The following is a 22,276-nucleotide window of genomic DNA, read 5'->3' as shown; positions in this document are numbered from 1 at the left end:
AATTTATTCACAGGCAGCTCCCAGAAATAACAGTGTGATAATGACCAGATAAGCTGACTTTGATGGTGTTGGCAGGACACTGGGTAAAACCCACTGTACTCTTCAAATCCCTATTTGCTGCACAGGAACAGGCCAATCAGCTGAACCCATCTATGTTGGTGTTTGTGCACCACATAAGCTTCCACCTACCCTTCTTCATCTGACCTATTAATACATCCTTCCATTCCATTCTCCTTCATCTAACTTCCCCTTAAATGCATCTTAAATGCTATTTTTTATTTATGGGTGGCACAGTGGTTGGCACTGCAGCCTCACAGTGCCAGGGACCTGGGTTCGATTCAGGCCTTGGGTCACTGTCTGTGTGGAGTTTGCACCTTCTCTCCGTGTCTGCGTGGGTTTCCTCCGGGTATTCCAATTTCCTCCCACAGTCCATAGATGTGCGGGTTAGGTGGATTGGCCATGCTAAATTGTCCCTTCGTGTCCCAAGCACTGCTTTGACAACGGGTCACCTGGACTCAAAACGTCGGCTCTTTTCTCTCCTCACAGGTGCTGCCAGACCTGCTGAGATTTTTCAGTATTTTCTCTTTTGGTTTCAGATTCCAGCATCCGCAGTAATTTGCTTTTATTTTCTGCATGTCTTTCAGACTGTGAAAGGAAGCCAGAGCACCAGGAGGGAACCCACGCAGACATGGGGAGAATGTGCAGACTCCACACACACAGGCCGGAATCGAACCCGGGCCCCTGGCGGTGTGAGGCAGCAGTGCTAACCACTGTGCCACCGTGCCACTCTTAATGAATGGCCTTTCATCCCGCACTGCCCACTCAGCAGTCAATGTTTGTTGACCAGGGGCTGAGAACCCTAGTGGATTTGATGTCTCCCCAGTTTGGGCTCCTGGCCAATTCTCACACCTGAGTTGTTGCCTGAATCCCATTAGCATTAAGTGTTTTCCTTGTATGCCCGTTTAACATATTCATTGGAGGTTTTCGAGAAATATTCATTATTCATATCATTTAAACGTACCCTATGAATTATTCAGCTGCTTAGCACAATTAGCTACACCCACTTTTCCCTGTGTGAGCTACAGTTTACTGATAATTAAACATTGTTGTTAAAAATAAAACCTGAATTATTCAACAACTTGAACTGATCAAATGGAATAAAAAAAACACTGGAGGCTTTTGTTAGGGAAGAAACACAATATAAATTCGAATTATCGTTTTAATTTCTAATTAATTTCGAAGCGGCTTCAAATTTATCTTGATCTGCAGCTAACAATCCGAACAATCCCCTCCTCACCCCCACCTTGCATGCCAATTTCCCCATTAAAATTCTTACCCTCTCTCGTGGCACAGTGGTTAGCACTGCTGCCTCACAGCGCCAGGGACCCGGGTTCAATTCCGGCCTCGGGTCACCGTCTAATGATAAGGGTGTCGAGGTGACACGGCAGTTAGCACCACCAGGGACCCAGGTTCAATTCTGGCCTTGGGTGACTTTGTGTGTGGAGTGCTCTGGTTTCCTCCCACAGTCCAAAGATTTGCAGGTTAGGTGAATTAGTGCAGTAAATGGGGTTAAGGGAATGGGACGTGGAGGAGAGGGTTGGCTTTGGTAAGATGATCTGTCAGAGAGTCGGTGCAGACTTGACGGGCCAAATGGCCTCCCTTCTGCACTGTAAGGATTCTATGAGTCTATGGGTGACTGTCTGTGTGGAGTTTGCACATTCCCCAAGTGTCTGCGTGGGTTTCCTCCGGGTCTCCGGTTTCCTCCCACATTCCAAAGATGTGTGGGTTAGGTTGATTGGCCGTGCTAAATTGCCCCTTAGCGTCAGGGGGATTAGCAGGGTTATGGGGATAGGGCCTGGGTGGGATTGTTGTCAGTGCAGGCTCAATGGGCCAAATGGCCTCCTTCTGCACTGTAGGGATTCTATGATCTTTGGCACGCATCGCCTCAACTTTGCCCCCTGCTTCCCTCTGCCACCAACCCAGAATCACACAACAGTGCAAAGGTAGCCTCCGGCTTCTCGTCTGTACTAGTAATCGTTTCCGAGGTTTAACCCGTACCCCGATCGCCACCAACAACTTCGAGGCGTTCATGGACCTCTTTGTCACAAAGGCTCTCAGCTGCTCCCAGTGAGTCAAAATCCACCTGCCCTCTTCCTCAACCTATATTTTCTCTAGATTCTCCTCAAGCCCTTGCTGAGATCTTAACACTGGACGGCACGATGGCACAGAGGTAGTACTGCTGCCTCACAGCGCCAGGGACTCGGGTTCGATTCCCATCTTGGGTCATTGTCTGTGCGGTGTCTGCACGTTCTCCCCGTGTCTGCATGGGTTTCCTCCGGGTGCTTTGGTTTCCAAAGAAATGGCTTCCTTCTGCACTGTAGTAATTCTATAATTCTATGATAGTGGTGGCACCATGGCAATGTCACTGGATTAGTAATCCAGGGTCCCAGGTTGATTGGGTTCAAATCCCTCACACCCTTCTAATTGCCCTTCAACTGAGTGGCATTGAAGTGCCACCACAGTGCTGTGGATTAGAGTCACTTGTAGAAGGCAGATTATCTTCCCTAAAGGGAGACTAGTGAACCAGATGTGTTTTCATGACAGTCAATGGTTGTCATGGTCACCATGACTGAGACTAACTTTATAATGCCAGATTTTATTAATTGAATTTAAATTCCACTAGCTGGGATTTGAACCCGTGTCCCCAGGGCAATAGCTTGGGAATCTGAGTTGTCAGTCCAGCAACATTGCCACCATATCCTTCTACTTCCTGTGTAATATCTTGGGACATTTCACAGTGTTAAAGGTGACACATAAAATGCAAGTAGGGTGGTTTTTGCAACACCTCATTTCCAAGTCCCTGATCTGACACTGCTGACTCGAGCCTCATGTCTCCGCCTGAACCCTTCCAACATTTACTGGAAGACTTCAATGTCACATTCATGAGGTCACTCTTCAGTTCAGAGCATTCTCACCTCTGGGCCAGAGGTTTTTAAAGTTTATTTAATAGTGTCACAAGTCGGGCTTACATTAACACTGCAACTGCATCCCTGAGTCACCACACTCCGGCGCCTGTTCGGGTACACTGAGGGAGAATTTAGCACGGCCAATGCACCTAACTGGCACACCTTTCGGACTGTGGGAGGAAATGGGAATATCCGGAGGAAACTCACGCAAACACAGGGAGAATGTGCAAACTCCGCACAAACAGTCACCCAAGCCGGGAATCGAACCCGGGTCCCTGGCATTGTGAGGCAGCAGTGCCAACCACTGGGCCACTGTGCCACCCAGGTGTTGGGTTCAACAGAGTTTTGAGGCCCATAATCCAGACTACCCCCCTGCAATACTGATGGAGTCCGGGGATGCAGTTCGTGAGTTAAACTGAAGCTGCATCTGCTCTCTAACATGTATGTAAAAAAATCCCATGGCACTATCTCAAAAGGAAAGCAGGGGACTTTTCCCTAATATCCTGTGAGATAATTATGCCTCAACCTAAAAAGCAGAAGATTATCTGGTCTTTATTGCAAAAAACAAAGTGCAATACAGCACAGGAACAGGCCCTTTGGCCCTCCAAGCCTGTGCTGATCATGATGTCTGCCTAAACTAAAACCGCATGCACTTAGAGTCCGTATCCTTCCATTCCCATCCTACTCCAGTGTTCGTCTAGTTGCCCCTTAAATGTCGCTATCATACCTGCTCCCACCACCTCCCCAGGCAGCGCGTTCCAGGCATTCACCACCCTCTGTGCAAAACATTTGTCTCGCACATCTCCTCCAAACTTTTCCCCACGCACCTTAACCTATGTCCCCTAGTACTTGACTTTTCTACCCTAGGAAAGAGCATCTGACTATCCACTCTGTCCATGCCACTTATAATCTTGTAGACCTCTATCAGGTCACCCCCTCAACCTCCGTCATTCCAGTGAGAACAAACCAAGTTTATTCCACCCTGTTTTGTGGAATCTTGCTGTGCACAAAAATATGTTTTCCACCTTAACACAATTCAAAAAGTACCTCACTGGTTGTAAGGCATTTTGGAATATCCCGTGGTTTGGAAAGGCACTATAGAAATGCAAACCTCGGGGTGTTACCGTGGCCACTGTAATCTGCCCCTTTGACTCTGGATTCCTGGATTCTCACCTGCTGTTGGTTTTCATTCTGCGAGTGCAGTCGCGCCTGGATGCACTCCCGCGTCTCCTGAAATGCCTGTCTCTGGGAAACCTCCGCAGGGTAATGGGTGCAGACCCCAACGATGTTGGTGCACGAGAAGATCAACACATTGGAGACCAGCTGAAAGAGGAAGAAGTTGGCGGGTTGAAAATAGACCAACTTTATACTCATCGCCTGAAGATTCCAACACCCAAAAACCACAAACACTCTGCCCTCTGTCCACATTCTACAGATCTGAACCTACATCACAACAGCCAACAAGGCCCTTGGGAATTCACCACTGAGGCTAACATTGGCAAATAATAACAATATATAGATAACAACAACTGGCATTTAAATAGCACCTTTAATGTTGTTAAAAACCTCCCAAGGCACTTCACAAGGAAGTGTTTCAAACAAAATCTGACACTGAACCACATAAGGGGCTATTATGATGAGGTAATCAAAAGCTGACCTCTCCTTACAGGTGCTGCCAGACCTGCTGAGATTTTCCAGCATTTTCTCTTTTGGTTAATCAAGAGCTTGGTTCTAAGAATTGACTTAATGGAGAAGGAGGGAGAGACATTAAGGGAGGTAATTCTAGAGCGTGTGTCCAAAGCCGCTGAAGGCACGGCCGCTGATTGTACAATGATTAAAATCGAGTACGTGCAAGAGACCGGAATTGGAAGAGCAGAGAGATCTCAGAGGCTTGCGGACTGGAGGAAGTTGGAGAGGTCGCGGGTGCAAGGGAGTCGAAAACAAGGAAGAGAATTTTAATAATCAAGGTTTTAGGATACGAGCAGCATGGGGAAGACAGTGATGTAGCAGTATCATCACCGGACTAGTAACCCAGAGACCTGGGTTCTGGGGACCCAGGTTCGAATCCCACCACGGCAGATAGTGAAGTTTGAATTGAATAACAATCTGGATGACACATGAAACAACCATCATTAAAAACTCATCTGATTCACTAATGTCCTTTAGGGAAGGAAATCTGCCATCCTTATCTGATCTGGCCTACATGTGACTCCTAAGCCACAGCAATGTGGATTATCTCTTAACTCCAAAGATGTGCGGGTTAGGTTGATTGGCCAGGTTAAAAAAATTGCCCCTTAGAGTCCTGGGATGCGTAGGTTAGAGGGATTAGCGGGTAAAATATGTGGGGGTAGGGCCTGGGTGGGATTGTGGTCGGTGCAGACTCGATGGGCCGAATAGCCTCCTTCTGCACTGTAGGGTTTCTATGATTCTATGAACTGCCCTCTGAAATGGCCGAGCGAGACACTAAGTTCAAGGGCAATTAGGGATGGGCAACAAATGTTGGGCTAGCTATCGATGCCCATGACACACGAATGAAAGTAAAAAAGCAACAGTTGGGAAGTGAGATCAAGTTTACAGAGAGGTGAGGCCAGGCATTGCAATTAAGGATGGGTAACATTATATGAAAATGTAAAGTGCTGAGAAAAACTCAGCAGGTCTGGCAGCATCTGCACGGAGAGAAACACAGTTAACGCTTGGGGTCCAATATGATTCTTCATTGGATATGAGTACTGTTTCACAGTTGTTGCCACACCGGCTGAGTTTTTCCAGCATTTTCTGTTTTTATTTCAGATTTGCAAAATCCGCAGTGTTTTGCTTTTGTGATTATGGCTAACACCTTGCCAGTGAAGCCCACATTCTACGAATGAATTTAAAAAAAAACCCAACAACATGAAGATGTGACTAGTGCGGTTGACAGAGGGGAACCGTTGGATGCGGTGTTTTTGGATTTCCAAAAGGCGTTTGATAAGGTGCCTCACAAAAGGTTGCTGAAGAAGATTGGGTCACACGGAGTTGGGGGTAGGGTGTTAGCGTGGATTGGGGATTGGCTATCCGACAGGAAGCAGAGAGTCGGAATAAATGGGTGCTTTTCTGGTTGGCGGATGGTAACTAGTGGCGTGCCGCAGGAATCGGTACTGGGGCCTCAACTATTTACCATTTATATAGACGATCTGGAGGAGGGGACTGAGTGTAGGGTAACAAAGTTTGCAGACGACACAAAGATAAGTGGAAAAGTGAATCGTGTGGAGGGCGTAGAAGGTCTGCAGAGAGATTTGGACAGGCTGAGTGAGTGGGCGAGGATCTGGCAGATGGAGTATAACGTTAACAAATGCGAGGTTATTCACTTCGGAAGAAATAATAGCAAATTGATTATCTAAATGGAAAGAAATTACAACATGCTGCTGTGCAGAGGGACCTGGGGGTCCTTGCGCATGAGACGCAAAAACCCAGTCTGCAGGTGCAACAGGTGATCAAGAAGGCAAATGGGATGTTGGCCTATATCGCAAGGGGGATAGAATATAAAAGCAGAGATGTCTTGCTGCATCTGTACAGGGCATTGGTGAGGCCGCAGCTGGAATACTGTGTGCAGTATTGGTCCCCTTACTTGCGGAAAGATATATTGACCTTGGAGGGAGTGCAGAGAAGGTTCACCAGGTTGATACCAGAGATGAGGGATGTTGATTATGAGGAGAGACTGAGCAGATTGGGTTTGTACTCGTTAGAATTTAGAAGGCTGAGGGGGGATCTTATAGAGACCTATAAGATAATGAAGGGGCTGGATAGGGTAGAGGTGGAGAGATTCTTTCCACTTGGAAAGGAAACTAGAACTAGAGGGCACAGCCTCAAAATAAAGGGGGGTCAGTTTAGGACAGAGTTGAGGAGGAACTTCTCTCAGAGGGTGGTGAATCTCTGGAATTCTCTGCCCACTGAAGTGGTGGAGGCTACCTCGTTGAATATGTTTAAATCACGGATAGATGGATTCCTGATCGGTAAGGGAATTAGGGGTTATAGGGATCAGGCGGGTAAGTGGAACTGATCCACTTCAGATCAGCCATGATCTTATTGAATGGCGGGGCAGGCTCGAGGGGCTAGATGGCCTACTCCTGCTCCTATTTCTTATGTTCTTATCTCTTGTAACAACATCTCTGATGAAGAGTCATCCAGGCTCGAAACATTGGCTCTATTCTCTCTCCACAGACTCTGTCAGGCCTGCTGAGATTTTCCAGCATTTTCTGTTTTTGTTTCAGATTCCAGCCTCCGCAGTAATTTGCTTTTATGTCCTATTAAGCTGGAATGTTCCTACACCCCTCCTTTCAAAAATATTGTGTCAAAAGTCCGATCTGGTAATGATGCTACGAGGGAAGTAGGAGATCTGTCAGCTGAGGGAACGCAGCAACTAATCAGGTATCTCCCTAACCAATGGGATTTGAGGACGGGGAATAGGGGCTGGAGGGGAAATTGAAGGGGGTCAGTCCGAGGTCAAATCTGTAAAAACTGAAAAGCAAGAAAAGAGAGGTTGAATGAAGAGAGGTGCAGAGAAAAACAAAGGGGCTGAAAATAAAAGTGAGAAAAATTTCCTTTAAAATGTAATCATAAAATAATTCACATCCAGAAGGAATGAGACTCCACACTTGCTGTAATATTGATCATGTCATTAATAGAATTCATATCCTTGTAATTACAACCTTTAAACATTTGCAGTGGCTCGTACTGATAACAGAAATACAGCTTATTCATCAGCCATGAACTTATCTAATGGTGAAGCAGGGGCGAAGGGCCAAATGGCCTACTCCTGCTCCTATTTCTCATGCACTTACGTTCATGCAATTCCATACACATCAATGGTGAGACGGACACTTCCTCCTTCTCCAGCTACCAAGCCCTAAGAGGATGTTGGTGATCATGGACTTCCATTGGATTGGTCCATGATTACACTCGGCAAAGTACTGCAGTATGACTGACCAGGAGACTCTCCCACTCTTACCCCCGTTGTGATCTTTTTCATTCATTCATGGGACATGGGTATCACTGGCTGGGAAGCATTTATTGCCCGTCCCTAGTTGCCCTTGCTCAGAGGGCAGTTGAGAGTCAACCACATTGGCTGTGGCTCTGGAGTCACACATAGGCCAGGCCGGGTAAGGACAGCAGATTTCCTTCCCTCAAGGACATTAGTGAACCATGATGTTGTACACATGTCAATGCAGATGGTGACATGTACCTTTAAGAAGCTGCATCATGACATTACTATGACACCAGTGTGTGTAAGGCTGGAGGGTAGGAGGTACAGCCTCCACGTTAGATGTTCACTATTGCCTGTGATCCCTACAGCAGATGTTCACTACAGACTGTGGGTCAGTATCAGCAAAACTTCATGTATAAATGCGTAAGTTATGTGCGAGATTTTCTGGCCCTTCCCGCGGCGATATTTACCACTCCCGCCAAAGGCAGCCCCCCTTTGGCAGGTTCCCCAAAGGCAGGGCGGTGGGACTGGAAAACCCCGCAGAGAACCGCGTCTGCCACAGAAACACACCGTGGGCTGGGGGGGTGGTGTAAACGGGGGAATCTCAGCCTCTGAATCAGGCATATAGTCAAGCGGTTAATCTATACGACTGTTAGGAACCAGCTTAGATCGAGGCCTGTGCAGAACTTGAAATAATTTTCATGTCTTTGTATTCAACCAGAACCCTTGTCATTCTCAATATCTCACTTAGCACACAGACAGCACAGGGGCAGATCCCTGGAGGCCCGCATCGAGACCTTTAACATACATGGTGGCAGCAGCCGGTGAGAGACCATGACCCCAGCTGCCATCAGGCGTACTGGAAGGATTTACAGCCCACTTGGCCACATCACGAACACAGAGACAGACACGACAATGACATTTCCACACAGCTAACAGTTCACGGGGACACAGCTGGGTGGCGACTGTACGGCTATCTGAATTTAGCCAGACACTCGCTCTTTGGTTGCTGTGCCATTCGCTCTTGAACGATGCGCAGCGTCATTAGCTCCAACACCAGGCTGACAGCAAAGACTCCAGCTCACTCCCTCATTCCCCACCAACAAAACACCAGAACAGGTGGAACCGGAGATCGGTCGACAACAGTGCAACAAAACTACCTTCCCTTACAATCAAAAGCAAACTCATTCAATCCGACTTTACCAACCAGAACTAAATGTGAGGTTTAGCAGAGATATTTCGCAGCAGCTTGAATCAATTCTTTCTGCAACATTACCCGTCACAAGGAATCCAAGTACCCAAATAAAAAATGTTTTTGCGTCACAGTGAGATTCTGGGCGGAGGTTTTTTGATTCGATTTATTATTGTCACATTTATTAGTATACAGTGAAAAGTATTGTTTCTTGCGCGCTATACAGACAAAGTATACCATTCATCGAGAAGGAAAGGAGAGAGTGCAGAATGTAGTGTTACAGTCATAGTTAGGGTGTAGAGAAAGATCAACTTAATGTGAGGTAGGTCCATTCAAATGTCTGATGGCAGCAGGAAAGAAGCTGTTCTTGAGTCGGTTGTTGGGGTGGGGGCTGGGAGTTTATACGGAGATTCTCCTGATGCGCTGCTGAAACTCTGGCAGGAGATTGGCCATGATCTCACTGACTGGCAGGGCAGGCTGAAGGGGCCGAATGGCCTCCTCCTGTTCCTGGAAACCATCGGGAAATGGCGTGAACAACACTTAAACCCCGTGATTTCGGCCAATTGTCCACAACGTTACAATTGGCCAATCAGAAGATCCCACCCTCACTCTGACAGGTGCTCAGGATGTACCTGGACTCTTGTTAGAATGAAACAACAGAGATAGACCTGAGAGCAAGAAAAATACAGGGGAATGAATGCACAAATCACTGTTGACCTTTGTTTGATTAAAACACATCCATCCATCTACAAGTTCGACACATTCACTCGATTCCTTTCCATTCAGTCAGGGTCCACAGCCCAGGAACTTTATCTGAAGGTCCTGTCAGTGAGGAGCTGCCCTGATTGGCCACTGCAGCTCCCGTGTATTTACAGAAACGAGGTGTGAGGCCCAACTCCAGGTCGATGAGTTCCAGGTCTCGTGTTTCAGCTGTTGCTGAAACTCACTGCGCAAAGCATTGCAAAGCTAAAGTCGGCTACTGCCTCCTGAAGCATCACATATCGGCCGCCTGCATTCTCCTTCCTTCACAGAAGGCGGACCGGAAAGCACCCTCATGCAACCGGTTTACTTCACGTAAGATTGGCGCAGGCTTGCAGAGAAATGGTCAATTTCCAATGCCCCCCCCCCGCCGCAGTTACAATAAAATAATAAAGACACAACTTACTCGCTTCGCAAGTCTAGCTTCTAACGAAGGTGTTTGATGTTGGCTAGAACCTTCCTGTTACTGTCAAAGAGGCCAAGAGCAACAAAGGCCATTCCTAACCCTCTGGGCGAGCGAGTATGATGTTCTTCAGTGTCTGCTCGACTAATGTGTCCCTTCGCCATGCGGAGGGAATGAATGTACCCTTTGGAAGGAGCTCCCTTGCTGATAGAAAGCATACCCCTTCCAATACTGTTTATAACACCATAGTAACGGGAAATTAATATCAATGAGACGAGTCATATGGTTGCAGTCGGTAATTTTAATCGGCAATTACAACTATTTACACATAGTAATGAGGCAATAGGCGGGATTTTCTGGCCAAGCTTGCCCCAAGGCCGGGAAATCCTGCCCGAGGTCAGCGGACCTTTTCATGGTCCCCCCCCGGCCGCTACGATTCCGGCGGCAGGCGGAACAGGAACATTCCGCCCACTAAGTGCACCTGGCACTGGTGATCACATAAATCCTGTCAGGAACCGGTGCCCGCATTCGTTTTAAGTTGTTGGATCCTTTCTTCTCTACTGCTCCCTGCTCTGCTGGTCCTCCTTCAGCCTTTCCTTGCACTTATATATAACGCCCTGAACAAAGTAAAGAAAATCGCGTCGGAGCATTAATCGTCAGAATCTGACACCAAGTCACACAACGAAACATTGGCCAAAAGCTTGGTCAAAGAGATAGGTTTTAAGGCGGGTCTTAAAGGTGGGGGAGAGAGGTTGAGAGGCAGAGAGATTTGATCTCTCAGTAAGGGAAGATTGCTCGAGCTTAGACAACTTATTACCCATATATGTACAAGTTTCCACTTAAGTTTATTTCCTCATTTTTTTTGCAGCAACCTTCAGGAAATGCAAAATCAGGAATGCTATATTCGGTCAGTTTGAGGTTATGTAACCAGCCTCTCTCTGAAACAGCATCGCAGCCCACTGGCACAACTTCCAGGCTTTTGGTGAAAGATACTTTTTTTGAGACTTCCCTACGGATCAGATGTTTGCCTTTTACTCACCCAGAATCTCGTTAAACGATAGAACGACCTGGAGATCATTAGAAAAAAAAAACCACAACACTCGTTCAATATTCCAGACACCTAAACTTCACACCCTGAGAAAAATGCAGGAATTAGCGTGGCAGAAATATTGTAAATTCAAAGAATTCAGCCCCAGCATAACTCAAATTGTTAGTGTTACACAAGAGAAATGTTTGAAGACAAAACATGAAATCTTTGGCAAGGTCACATTGCATAACTATCGACTTAAGGATACGCGTAGCTTTCCCCTCCACCACGTACTTGCAGCATCATTTCTTTTTTACTCTTGCGATCTCACTTTTCAAAGTTTGTCCAGTATGTTTCGGCTGAGCGATAGTTCAAGGCGGTAGCTAAATAATTGAGCTAGTTTTTCAAACGCTGAAGGTCAGAGCAATCCGCAGTGAGAAATAGGAAATGCTGGTAGCATCTGCGGAGAGAAAGGGAGACTTAACATTTCAGGTCAGAGATTCCCTCATCAGAACTCCAGTCATTTCTATACAAAACAAAACCCCTTTAACCACTCCACAATACTGGTATAGTGTTGGGCTTGGTTACAGCAAATGCTTTCCCCGAATCACCGACCAACATTTCATTAGATCAATAGGTCAAACTTTTCATAGATTTTTAATGGTTTCAGTTCCTGCCTCTGAAGGTGGAGACTCACTCCAAGGAGCCCACCCTTTGCCTCGCGCAACGTGTTTTGCGGTGGTGGAGGCCTTTGGCCAGCCGAGGGTTCTTCCAGTCCCGCCGCTGTCTATGGGTTTCCCGCAGTTCTTACCCATCGGTGGGAACAGCCAGACAATTCTGGACCCAAGACTTGAGCACGTTGACAATGCGGTGCGGTGTTGAGGTGTGCTGCACTGTCAGGAGTGCCATTCCTTTCGACGAGACGTTGCTGATGATGGATCCTGTTTCGGGGGCCTCAAGTGGATCCTGAAGAGCCAAGGATTCTTCAAGTTTCTTGGCTCCTCTGTCAACCAACATCACCAAAAATGAGCCATTCAGCTTATTACTGTCACTGAAGCTCCTGAAGCGGGCAAACTGATTGCTGGGCTCACCAATATTCATCACATTTAAAAGTTCTTCACTGCATGTGTGACGTACCCTGAGAAAGGCAGCGTTGTTCTGACGGTCAATCTGTGCCAGTTTTACACTGCCTGCCCACGCCCGAAGGGGAACAGGGTGGAGATCGGCAACAATTGGCAAACGGGCACATTTCATGTTGGTAACTTACTCAAGCGGCCATTCCTCACAGGTCAATCCGGAGACTGAGCATCATGAGTAGACTGCCCTGCTGATGGAACGCATCAGGTTATAGCCCCAGCACTTCTACCTTCTAATGAGGTAGAATGATCTTCCCGAGAGCCAGTGCTGACTCAATGGGCCGAATGACTCCATTCTGCACTGCAAAGATTCTGGGGCGATTCTCCCAGCTTGCTGCGTTGTTTTTGTCGCACAGCGAGATGGAGATTCAAGCAGAGGCCATTTCATGGTGCGGAGCATGGTAAGATGGTAATCCTCATTTCCCTACATCGATCAGATGTTGTCTTCCTCTGTGCTCCAGATGTACAGAGACCATTTGTAGTAACCCGGAATAAAATTAGGTGACGCGACAGTGACTTTAAGTTTATTTATTAGTGTCACAAGTAGGCTTACGTTAACACTGCAGTGAAATTACTGTGACAATCTCCTAGTCGCCACACTCCGACCTCTGTTCGGGTACATGGAGGGAGAATTTAACACGGCCAATGCACCTAACCAGCACGTCTTTGGACTGTGGGAGGAAACCGGAGCACCCGGAGGAAACCCATGCAGACACGGGGAGAACGTGCAGACTCTGCATAGACAGTGACCCAAGCCGGGAATCGAACCCGGGTCCCTGGCCCTGTGAGGCAGCAGTGCTAACCACTATGCCATTGTGCCGACTTGTCAACAAACCTTGAATGTTACAGGCCTGCTAAGAGGGAAGTGGAGGCAGGTTTGACTGAGGTATTCGAAAGGGAACAGGGTACCTGAAAGGAAAGAATGTGCAAGGTTATGGGGATAAAGGCAGCGGAGTGGGATGAGGTAGAATGATCTTCCCGAGAGCCAGTGCTGACTCAATGGGCCGAATGACTCCATTCTGCACTGCAAAGATTCTGGGGCGATTCTCCCAGCTTGCTGCGTTGTTTTTGTCGCACAGCGAGATGGAGATTCAAGCAGAGGCCATTTCATGGTGCGGAGCATGGTAAGATGGTAATCCTCATTTCCCTACAATTTCAGTATCATTAGCAGGCCTGGGACTGAAGACTCTGGGACCACTAGCATTCCCCCTCCATCCCCACCCCCCTCCCCAACCCCCCACCAGGACTGGTTCTCTGCAGCGGGGTTTACTATAACTCCCCACTTGCGGGAGCTGCTGGCCCAACCCCGTTGGAGTGAGGGGGGCAGGCAATCGAGGCCCCTAGAGGGTCAGGTGTTGTGGGGGTGGACCCTGGGCATTGCCACCCTGGCAGTGCCACCCTGGGCCCACGGAACTGCCCATTGGACAAAGTGGCAAATGCCCAGGGGGGGCACCTTGGCACTGTCCACTGGGCATCAGGCAGTGCCAAGGGGGGCAGGGCCTGATGGGGGCAGGGCCTCTAGGGTGAGGTCAGTGGGGGTAGGGGGTCCCGCTGCACTTGGGCTGAGTGACAGAGGAAGGGAGGCCAGCGATCGGGGCTGGCCATTGGAGTGGGGGGGGGAAGAGGGTCAGCCTGCTGGGGAGGTCGGGGCTGCAGGGAGGGGGTCAGGACTGAGGGAGAGATTGGGAGATCGGGGCTGCGGGAGGCAGCAAGGCGGGCTGGGGGAGGGGTGGGTGGAGGCTGGCCTGGACATGTTCGGGGGGGGGGGGGGGGGGGGGCCAGCGGTCAGGTCATTGAGAGGGGTGGGTGATGGAGGCCCAGCAATGCGGTGGTCACGGGGCTGGCCAGTGATTGAGTTGGCCAGGGATTGGGAGGTTGGCAGTGCGGGGCCACTGCACATGCGGCGATCTCGGCGCTGACGGATCGGCGCATGCGCAATGGCCCGCTCAGGCTATGCTGCCGGCCTCTCCAGCGGGAATAGGCCCCGTCTCCTGAATTTCAGTGTGATTCACGCTGAAGCACTCTGCAGTGCACAGAGTGTGAGAGATTCATTCTGAAACTCCTGCTGAAAAAACGAGTGGGATTTACTCCAGTTTTTACGCACATTCGACATTCAGAATGTTTTTGGGAGAATAACTCGCTCTGTGATTCTGAACTGACTCAGTACTACACCAAATACTAAAGCTGTATCCCTGAGGAAGCTACACATTAGGGCAAATTGATTGGATTGATGGAACAAGTCATTTGTAATGTAATAGTTATTGATCTCATTACTGTCTGCGCATTCTGTGTACAAAATATTTCCCAGGTTGTTGACAGAACAGCCAGTACACTTCAGAGTTATTCTCTGTACACAGTGCAACTGGAGATATTTCTAATCGAATTACCAACCATTGGTCCAACAACATTTAGAATACTGGGCATTGCTCTGGATTGCCAAAGTACGTGAAGGATATTGCAGCCATTGAAAGACTACACAAAAGAGCGACTGGAATTATCGAGAGGTGGGAGAGGATGGATAGTGACGTACATTGAGAAGGTCATTGTTAGGAAGAAGTTTGTAAGGCCATGTGAATTCAGCATTTGGGATTCAAAAATAATGATAGACCTCGTTCCCCATTGTCCAGAACAGTGGACATGATGTGGAGAACAGTGGAACCAGAGGACACAACCCAACTCAAAGGAGACCAATTCTAAACTAACCTGCAGAAACCCTATATTGGGGTAAGAGTGGTGAATCTATGAGGCAGGAGATGGTAAAAGTGGCTCATACTAATTAATTGAACGAACAATTTATCTCGGAAAATAAGTTTTTGGGATAGAGTGTACGAATCATTTGCCATGTGGTGAGTACTTGTTAGGAAAAGGATGACATTATACCCGTGTTTCCCAAATCTGTCCACCATTGAGATCTTCCTCACCTGCTGTTTGGGTCTGTTGTAGACTCAGTGACAGATGATTACTGCTGACAACGCAACAATCATTGGATCAGTGGCACTTATGGTGCACACACATCATTGAATCAACTCAGTGCCCCGATTGTTCTGTTGACTGGTTGTGCTTATTCTTTGCCTTGTCTGACCGCATGAACCACCTCAGCCACAACAATCGATCCCAAACACTGACCATATCTTGGTGATTATTTATTCTCAGGCTGTGGGTGTTGATAACATTTATTGCCCTTCAGGTAGCGGTGGTGGTGGCCTTCACAAACTACTGCAGTCCATGGATTCAGGGGAGGCACCTCAGCCAGAGGGTGGTGAATCTATGGAATTTATTGCCACAGAAGGCTGTGGAGACCAGGTCACCGAGTGTATTTAAGACAGAGATAGATAGGTTCTTGATTGGTAAGGGGGATCAAAGGCTACGGGGAAAAGGTGGGAGAATGGGGTTGAGAATCATATCAGCCATGATTGAGTGGCGGAGCAGACTTGATGGGCTGAATGGCCTAATTCTGCTCCAGTATCTTATGGTCATTTCCATTCTATCTCTTTTTCAAAATGTTGCATACTCTGGAATATTTAATTCCTAACTTTCATCACCCTGTGAGCATGTCTCTGCAATGGCGACTATATACATTTATCTCACTTTGTCCACCTGTTCACTTATCTAATTGCAGACACTTCACACATTCAGACAGAGAGCCTTCAATTTAATTTCTTAAATTACTATTTCCCGCGTGAACCTTAACCGCTGCTGCACCACTCCTGTTGAATGAATTCTCTGTCCTTTCCAGTAGCACCTCTGTGTGTCTTCACCCGAATCGCAACACTGTCCCGTTGCCTCAACTTTTCTAAATCTCTCTTCACCTGAATGCCCCCCCCCCCCTACCCCCCCTCCACTCCACCCCACCCATCCACCCCCCCAGCGACTCTGGTAAATTAAAGCCCTATTCACAGCCGAAGGGTCCCTGGCAAAGAACATAAAAAAAAACCTCCTCAACAATCAATGCTGCCAAGCGTGTTCAGCTGAATGTTAGTTTATGACTCTGCTTGTAGAATGGCCAGGCCACAGCTTGCTATTAATTCAAATGTCGACTTTGTTTCAGTGGCACTCACACCATTGAATCAACTCAGTGCCCCGATTGTTCTGTTGACTGGTTGTGCTTATTTTTTGCCTTGTCTGACCGCATGAACCACCTCAGCCACAACAACCGATCCCAAACACTGACCATATCTTTGTGATTATTTATTCTCAGGCTGTGGGCGTTGATAACATTTATTGCCCTTCAGGTGGCGGTGATCGTGGCCTTCACAAACTACTGCAGTCCATGGATTCAGGGAAGGCAGTGGTATTATCACTGGACTAGTAATCCAGAGGGCAAGATCGGGGGACCCAGGTTCACATCTCACCATGGCAGAGGGTGAAATTTGAATTCAATAAAATTCAGGAATTAAAAGTCTACTGATAATCATGAAGCCATTGTCGATGGCGTTAAAACCCATCTGGTTCACTCATCCCCTTTAGGGAAGGAAATCTGCTGTCCTTACCTGGTCTGGCTGACATGTGACTCCAGAGCCACAGCAATGTCATGGAGGGCAGTTAGAGAGGGGCAATAAATGCTGGTCCAACCAGAGATATCCACATCCTGGGAATGAATAAGAAAAAGTTCACCCACACTGCTGTAAGGGAGGGAGTTCAGGATTTTGACTCAACAATGATGAAGGAACGACAATATAGTTCCAGGTCAAGGTGGTGCGTGACTTGATACGGGGACTTGCCAGTAGTGCTGTTACGGGGACTTGCCAGTAGTGCTGTCCCTTGTCTTTTTTGGTGGTAGAGATGGCAGGTTTAGAAGGTGCTGTTGAAGGAGCCTTGGTGAGCTGCTGCAGTGCATCTTGTAGATGATACACACGGCTGCCTCTGTGCGTCGGTAGTGGAGGGAATGAGTGCTTACGGTGGCGGATAATGTGCCGATCAAGCGGGGTGCTTTGCCCTTCAGTGTCGAGCTTCTCGAGTGTTGTTGGAGCTGCGCTCATCCAGACAAGTGGAGAGAATTCAACCACACTTCTGACTTGGACCTTGTAGACGGTGGACAGGCTTTGGGGAGTCAGGAGGTGAGTTACTTAGCAAGGAATTCGCATCCTCTGACCAAAAGAGAAAATGCTGGAAACTCTCAGCAGGTCTGGCAGCATCTGTAAGGAGAAAAAAGAGCTGACGTTTCTCTGTCTTTTAGCTTTGACAAAGGGTCATCTGGATTTGAAAGGTCAGCTCTTTTCTCTCCTTACAGATGCTGCCAGACCTGCTGAGATTTTGCAGCATTTTCTCTTTTGGTTTCAGATTCCAGCATCCGCAGTGATTTTCGTTTATTCACATCCACTGATCTGCTCTTGTAGCCAAAACATTGAGACGCGCCACGCCTTACAATAGGAGCACCTGCAGTGACAGCTCTGTGTGCCACCAATGCCACTGAGACCCTTCTCAGCATCTCTTGCAGCCAAGATGCCCAATACAAACAGCCAGCTCCTGCGGCCAGAGGCAGCACAGTCTGCAGTGCAGGTGTTGGCCGTGACTGGGCGCTGCCACGTAAATGGTTTCTCTTGTTCACCCTTCTGGCTTTTACAGAATTTGGGCCATGAGCGAGGTGCTGACATGTGAGCTGTACATCCGGAAACAGCCGATATTCCAACTTAGAATATAATCCCATTCAGCCCATCGAGTCTGCACTGACCACAATTCCACCCAGACCATAGAACATAGAACGTTACAGCGCAGTACAGGCCCTTCGGCCCTCGATGTTGCGCCGACCTGTGAAACCAATCTAAAGCCCACCTAACTTACACTATTCCAATATCATCCATATGTTTATCCAATGACCATTTAAATGCCCTTAATGTTGGCGAGCCCACTACTGTTGCAGGCAGGGCATTCCACACCCTTACTACTCTCTGAGTGAAGAACCTACCTCTAACATCTGTCCTATATCTATCACCCCTCAATTTAAAGCTATGTCCCCTCATGCTAGCCATCACCATCCGAGGAAAAAGGCTCTCACTGTCCACCCTATCTAATCCTCTGATCATCTTGTATGCCTCTATTAAGTCACCTCTTAATCTTCTTCTCTCTAACGAAAACAGCCTCAATTCCATCAGCCTTTCCTCATAAGACCTTCCCACCATACCAGGCAACATCCTGGTAAATCTCCTCTGCACCCTTTCCAATGCTTCCACATCCTTCCTATAATGCGGCGACCAGAACTGTACGCAATACTCCAAGTGCGGCCGCACCAGAGTTTTGTACAGCTGCAACATGACCTCATGGCTCCGAAACTCAATCCCTCCACCAATAAAAGCTAACACACCATACACCTTCTTAACAACCCTATCAACCTGGGTGCCAACTTTCAGGGATCTATGCACATGGACACCGAGATCTCTCTGCTCATCCACACTACCAAGTATCTTACCATTAGCCCAGTACTCTGTATTCCTGTTACTCCTTCCAAAGTGAATCACCTCACAATTTTCCGCATTAAACTCCATTTGCCACCTCTCAGCCCAGCTCTGCAGCTTATCTATGTCCCTCTGTAACCTGCAACATCCTTCCGCACTGTCCACAACTCCACCGACTTTAGTGTCATCCGCAAATTTACTAACCCATCCTTCTACGCCCTCATCCAGGTCATTTATAAAAATGACAAACGGCAGTGGCCCCAAAACAGATCCTTGCGGTACACCAGTAGTAACTGAACTCCAGGATGAACATTTCCCATCAACCACGACCCTCTGTCTTCTTACAGCTAGCCAATTTCTGATCCAAACCGCTAAATCACCCTCAATCCCACGTGTCCCAGGTCCCCCTAACCCCACGTATTTGCCCTGCTAATCCCCCTGACACTCAGGGGCAAATGAGCATGGCCACTAACCCAACCCACACATCTTTGGACTGTGGGAGGAAACCGGAGCACCCGGTGAAAACCCACACAGACACGGGGAGAATGTACAAGCTCCACACAGACAGTGACCCAAGGCTGGAATTGAACCCGGGGCCCTGGCACTGTGAGGCAGCAGTGCTAACCTCTGTGCCACCATGCCATCCAAATACACCCAATGAAGCATCAATTGAACCATTAAAGGATGGTGGGCCACAACATGAGACGATCCCACCCACCGGATATCCGGCGTAGCAACACATTGGCCGTGACCCAGATTGAGGTCACGGCCCCTAATTTAAAGGGTTACTCTGGCCTAATGAGCAGTGCAGTGAAGGGATGGACCTCTCTGTACTGAGGTCTCAGAATCTTAAATCATGAATTTCAGAGAGTATACATCTACTTCTTCCACAAAGCACTTCCAGTGGCCAAAAAGCACGGAACAGCCAATAGTTAACTCTGCATCAGACAACCCAACATTACAGCCTGATTGATGAGAAAACAGGAAATGCGATTGGTGGAAATCCCACTCTGAAATTGTTTTATTCCATTCATAGAATCATAGAATCCCTACAGTGCAGAAGGAGGCCATTCAGCCCATCGAGCCTGCACAACAACAATCCCACCCAGGCCTTATCCCTGTAACCCCATGCATTTACCCTAGCTAGACCCCCTGATACTAAGGGGCAATATAGCATGGCCAATCAACCTAACCCACACATCTTTGGACTGTGGAAGGAAACCGGAGCACCCGGAGGAAACCCACGCAGACACGGGGAGAATGTGCAAACTCCATACGGAGATGCCGGCGTTGGACTGGGGTAAACACAGTAAGAAGTTTAACAACACCAGGTTAAAGTCCAACAGGTTTATTTGGTAGCAAAAGCCACACAAGCTTTCGAGGCTGAAGAAGGGGCTCAGAGCCTCGAAAGCTTGTGTGGCTTTTGCTACCAAATAAACCTGTTGGACTTTAACCTGGTGTTGTTAAACTTCTTACTGTGTAAACTCCATACAGACAGTGACCCGAGGCCAGAATTGAATCCAGGTCCCTGGCACTGTGAGGCAGCAGTGCCAACCACTGTGCCACCGTGCCGCTTCAGTGAATGTATTTTGGTCATCAGTTGTCTTTTGAATGAACACAATTAGCCTATTATCGTCAATTTCCTCCTGATTTCCAGGTTCTCGCCTACCCCAGCTATCGTTGTTATCCCAAACTGGCGTGCTGATGCCAGCAATGTGACCTGATGTCTTTGCGTCCAACAATAAGTTGATGCATGTGCGTTTTCCTGCCGTTTTCGGAGAGTATTATTCAGGCCACCCTCTCAGCATCCACCCTGTCAGAATTTCATATGTTTTAATGAGATCTCCTTCTCCTAAACTTCAAAGAGTGTATTGGCCAATAGTACTTAGCCTTTCGCTACAGGAAAACCAATCATACCAAGAGTCCACGTTTTTCTTTATTATTCCATGGGGTGTGGGTGTCTGTGGCAAGCGTCAGCGTTTGTTGGCTATCTCTAATTGCCCCCTTGAACTGAGTGGTTTGCTGGGCCATTTTCAGAGGGCATTTAACAGTCAACCACATTACTGTGGGTCTGGAGTCATATGTAAGCGAGACCTGCGAAGGATGGCAGATTTTCTTCCCTAAAGGATGTTAATGAACATGACGGGGTTTGTAAAACAATCGATGACAGTTACACGAGTATCGTTAGAATTTTATTTCCAGATTTTTACTGAATTCAGATTTCACCATGCCATGGTGGTTTTCAAACCCATATCCCCAACGCATTACGCTGGGTCTTCGGCGGCATGGTGGCATAGTGGTTAGCACTGCTGCCTCACAGCACTAGGGACCCGTGTTCGATTCCCGGCTTGAGTAACTACCTGTGCGGAGTCTGCACGTCCCCCCTGTGTCTGCGTGGGTTTTCTCCGGGTGCTCCAGTTTCCTCCCATAGTCCGAAAGACGTGCTGGTTAGGTGCATTGGCCATGATAAATTCTCTCTCAGTGTACCCGAACAGGCGCCGGAGTGTGGCGACTAGGGGATTTTCACAGTAACTTCATTGCAGTGTTAAAGTAAAGTATATTTATTAGTCATAAGTAAAGCTTATGTTAACACTGCAATGAAATTCCCCTAGTCACCACACTCCGGCACCTGTTCGGGTCAATGCACCTAACCAGCATGTATTTCGGTTGTGGGAGGACACTGGAGCACCCAGAGGAAACCCACGCAGACATGGGGAGAACGTGCAAACTCCACACAGACCCAAGCTGGGAATTGAACCCAGGTCTCTGGCATTGTGAAGCAGCAGTGCTAACCACTGTGCTACCATGCCGTCAGCATGGTATGTAATGTAAACCTACTTGTGACACTAATAAATACATTTTAAATTTTAAGTATTTCAGTGATGACATACCACCTCCCCAATACAGTGAAACCACACATAGACTCAGATACATAGACAATTTGGAAATCCATACACACAGATGTACATATCATTGTCAACTGTCCCTCAATTTGAATATGGTCTACTCAGGGCCACGAGTTTCTGCTGCAGGTCTCCATGTCACCGAACAGGCTGATTCCTGATCCACAGATCTTTGGGCACCTGGGGCAGGATGTAGTAGTGGATTGCAGAGTACAGGATTTGCTTCCCTCTATTTCTTTCTCGGTTCCGCTCTGCCTCCATCATTGTGACTCAGAACGTGATGCAGTTTGATGGACAGGTTGTCGCCATTTTGAATGATTAGCTGTAAAATCCTCCCAGTCCCTCATGTCAACGTTGCTGTGGTTCAGTGAGAGTGTCAGAGGGTCTTTGGAGCATTTTCTTTGTCCTTCTCTGGAACGCTGACTGCTGACATTGATTTTTCAGGAGTTTTCGCCTGGATGATTGCAGAGCCGGCTTCGAGAAAGACACTAGCGTTTCTTCAATTGTCCTCCCACTGAATCCAGAGGATGCGTTGGAG

The 22,276-nt window shown here is 47.9% G+C and overlaps 1 protein-coding gene across 1 annotated transcript in view; it reads right to left on the bottom strand.

Moving 5' to 3' along the window:
• The window catches only part of adcy5 (adenylate cyclase 5), a 340,470-nt gene that overhangs the window by 164,311 nt on the left and 153,883 nt on the right, over positions 1 to 22,276 (bottom strand). The window contains exon 2 of the mRNA XM_078227862.1: positions 4,140 to 4,289. Coding sequence (XP_078083988.1) covers positions 4,140 to 4,289 — 150 coding nt within the window. The remainder of the gene's footprint in view (positions 1 to 4,139; positions 4,290 to 22,276) is intronic.

The sequence above is a fragment of the Mustelus asterias genome, chromosome 14 (assembly GCF_964213995.1).
Source record: "Mustelus asterias chromosome 14, sMusAst1.hap1.1, whole genome shotgun sequence".
Lineage (NCBI taxonomy): Eukaryota > Metazoa > Chordata > Chondrichthyes > Carcharhiniformes > Triakidae > Mustelus > Mustelus asterias.
Note: the sequence above shows the minus strand (reverse complement) of the source record. Positions and strands in the feature narration are given on the sequence as shown.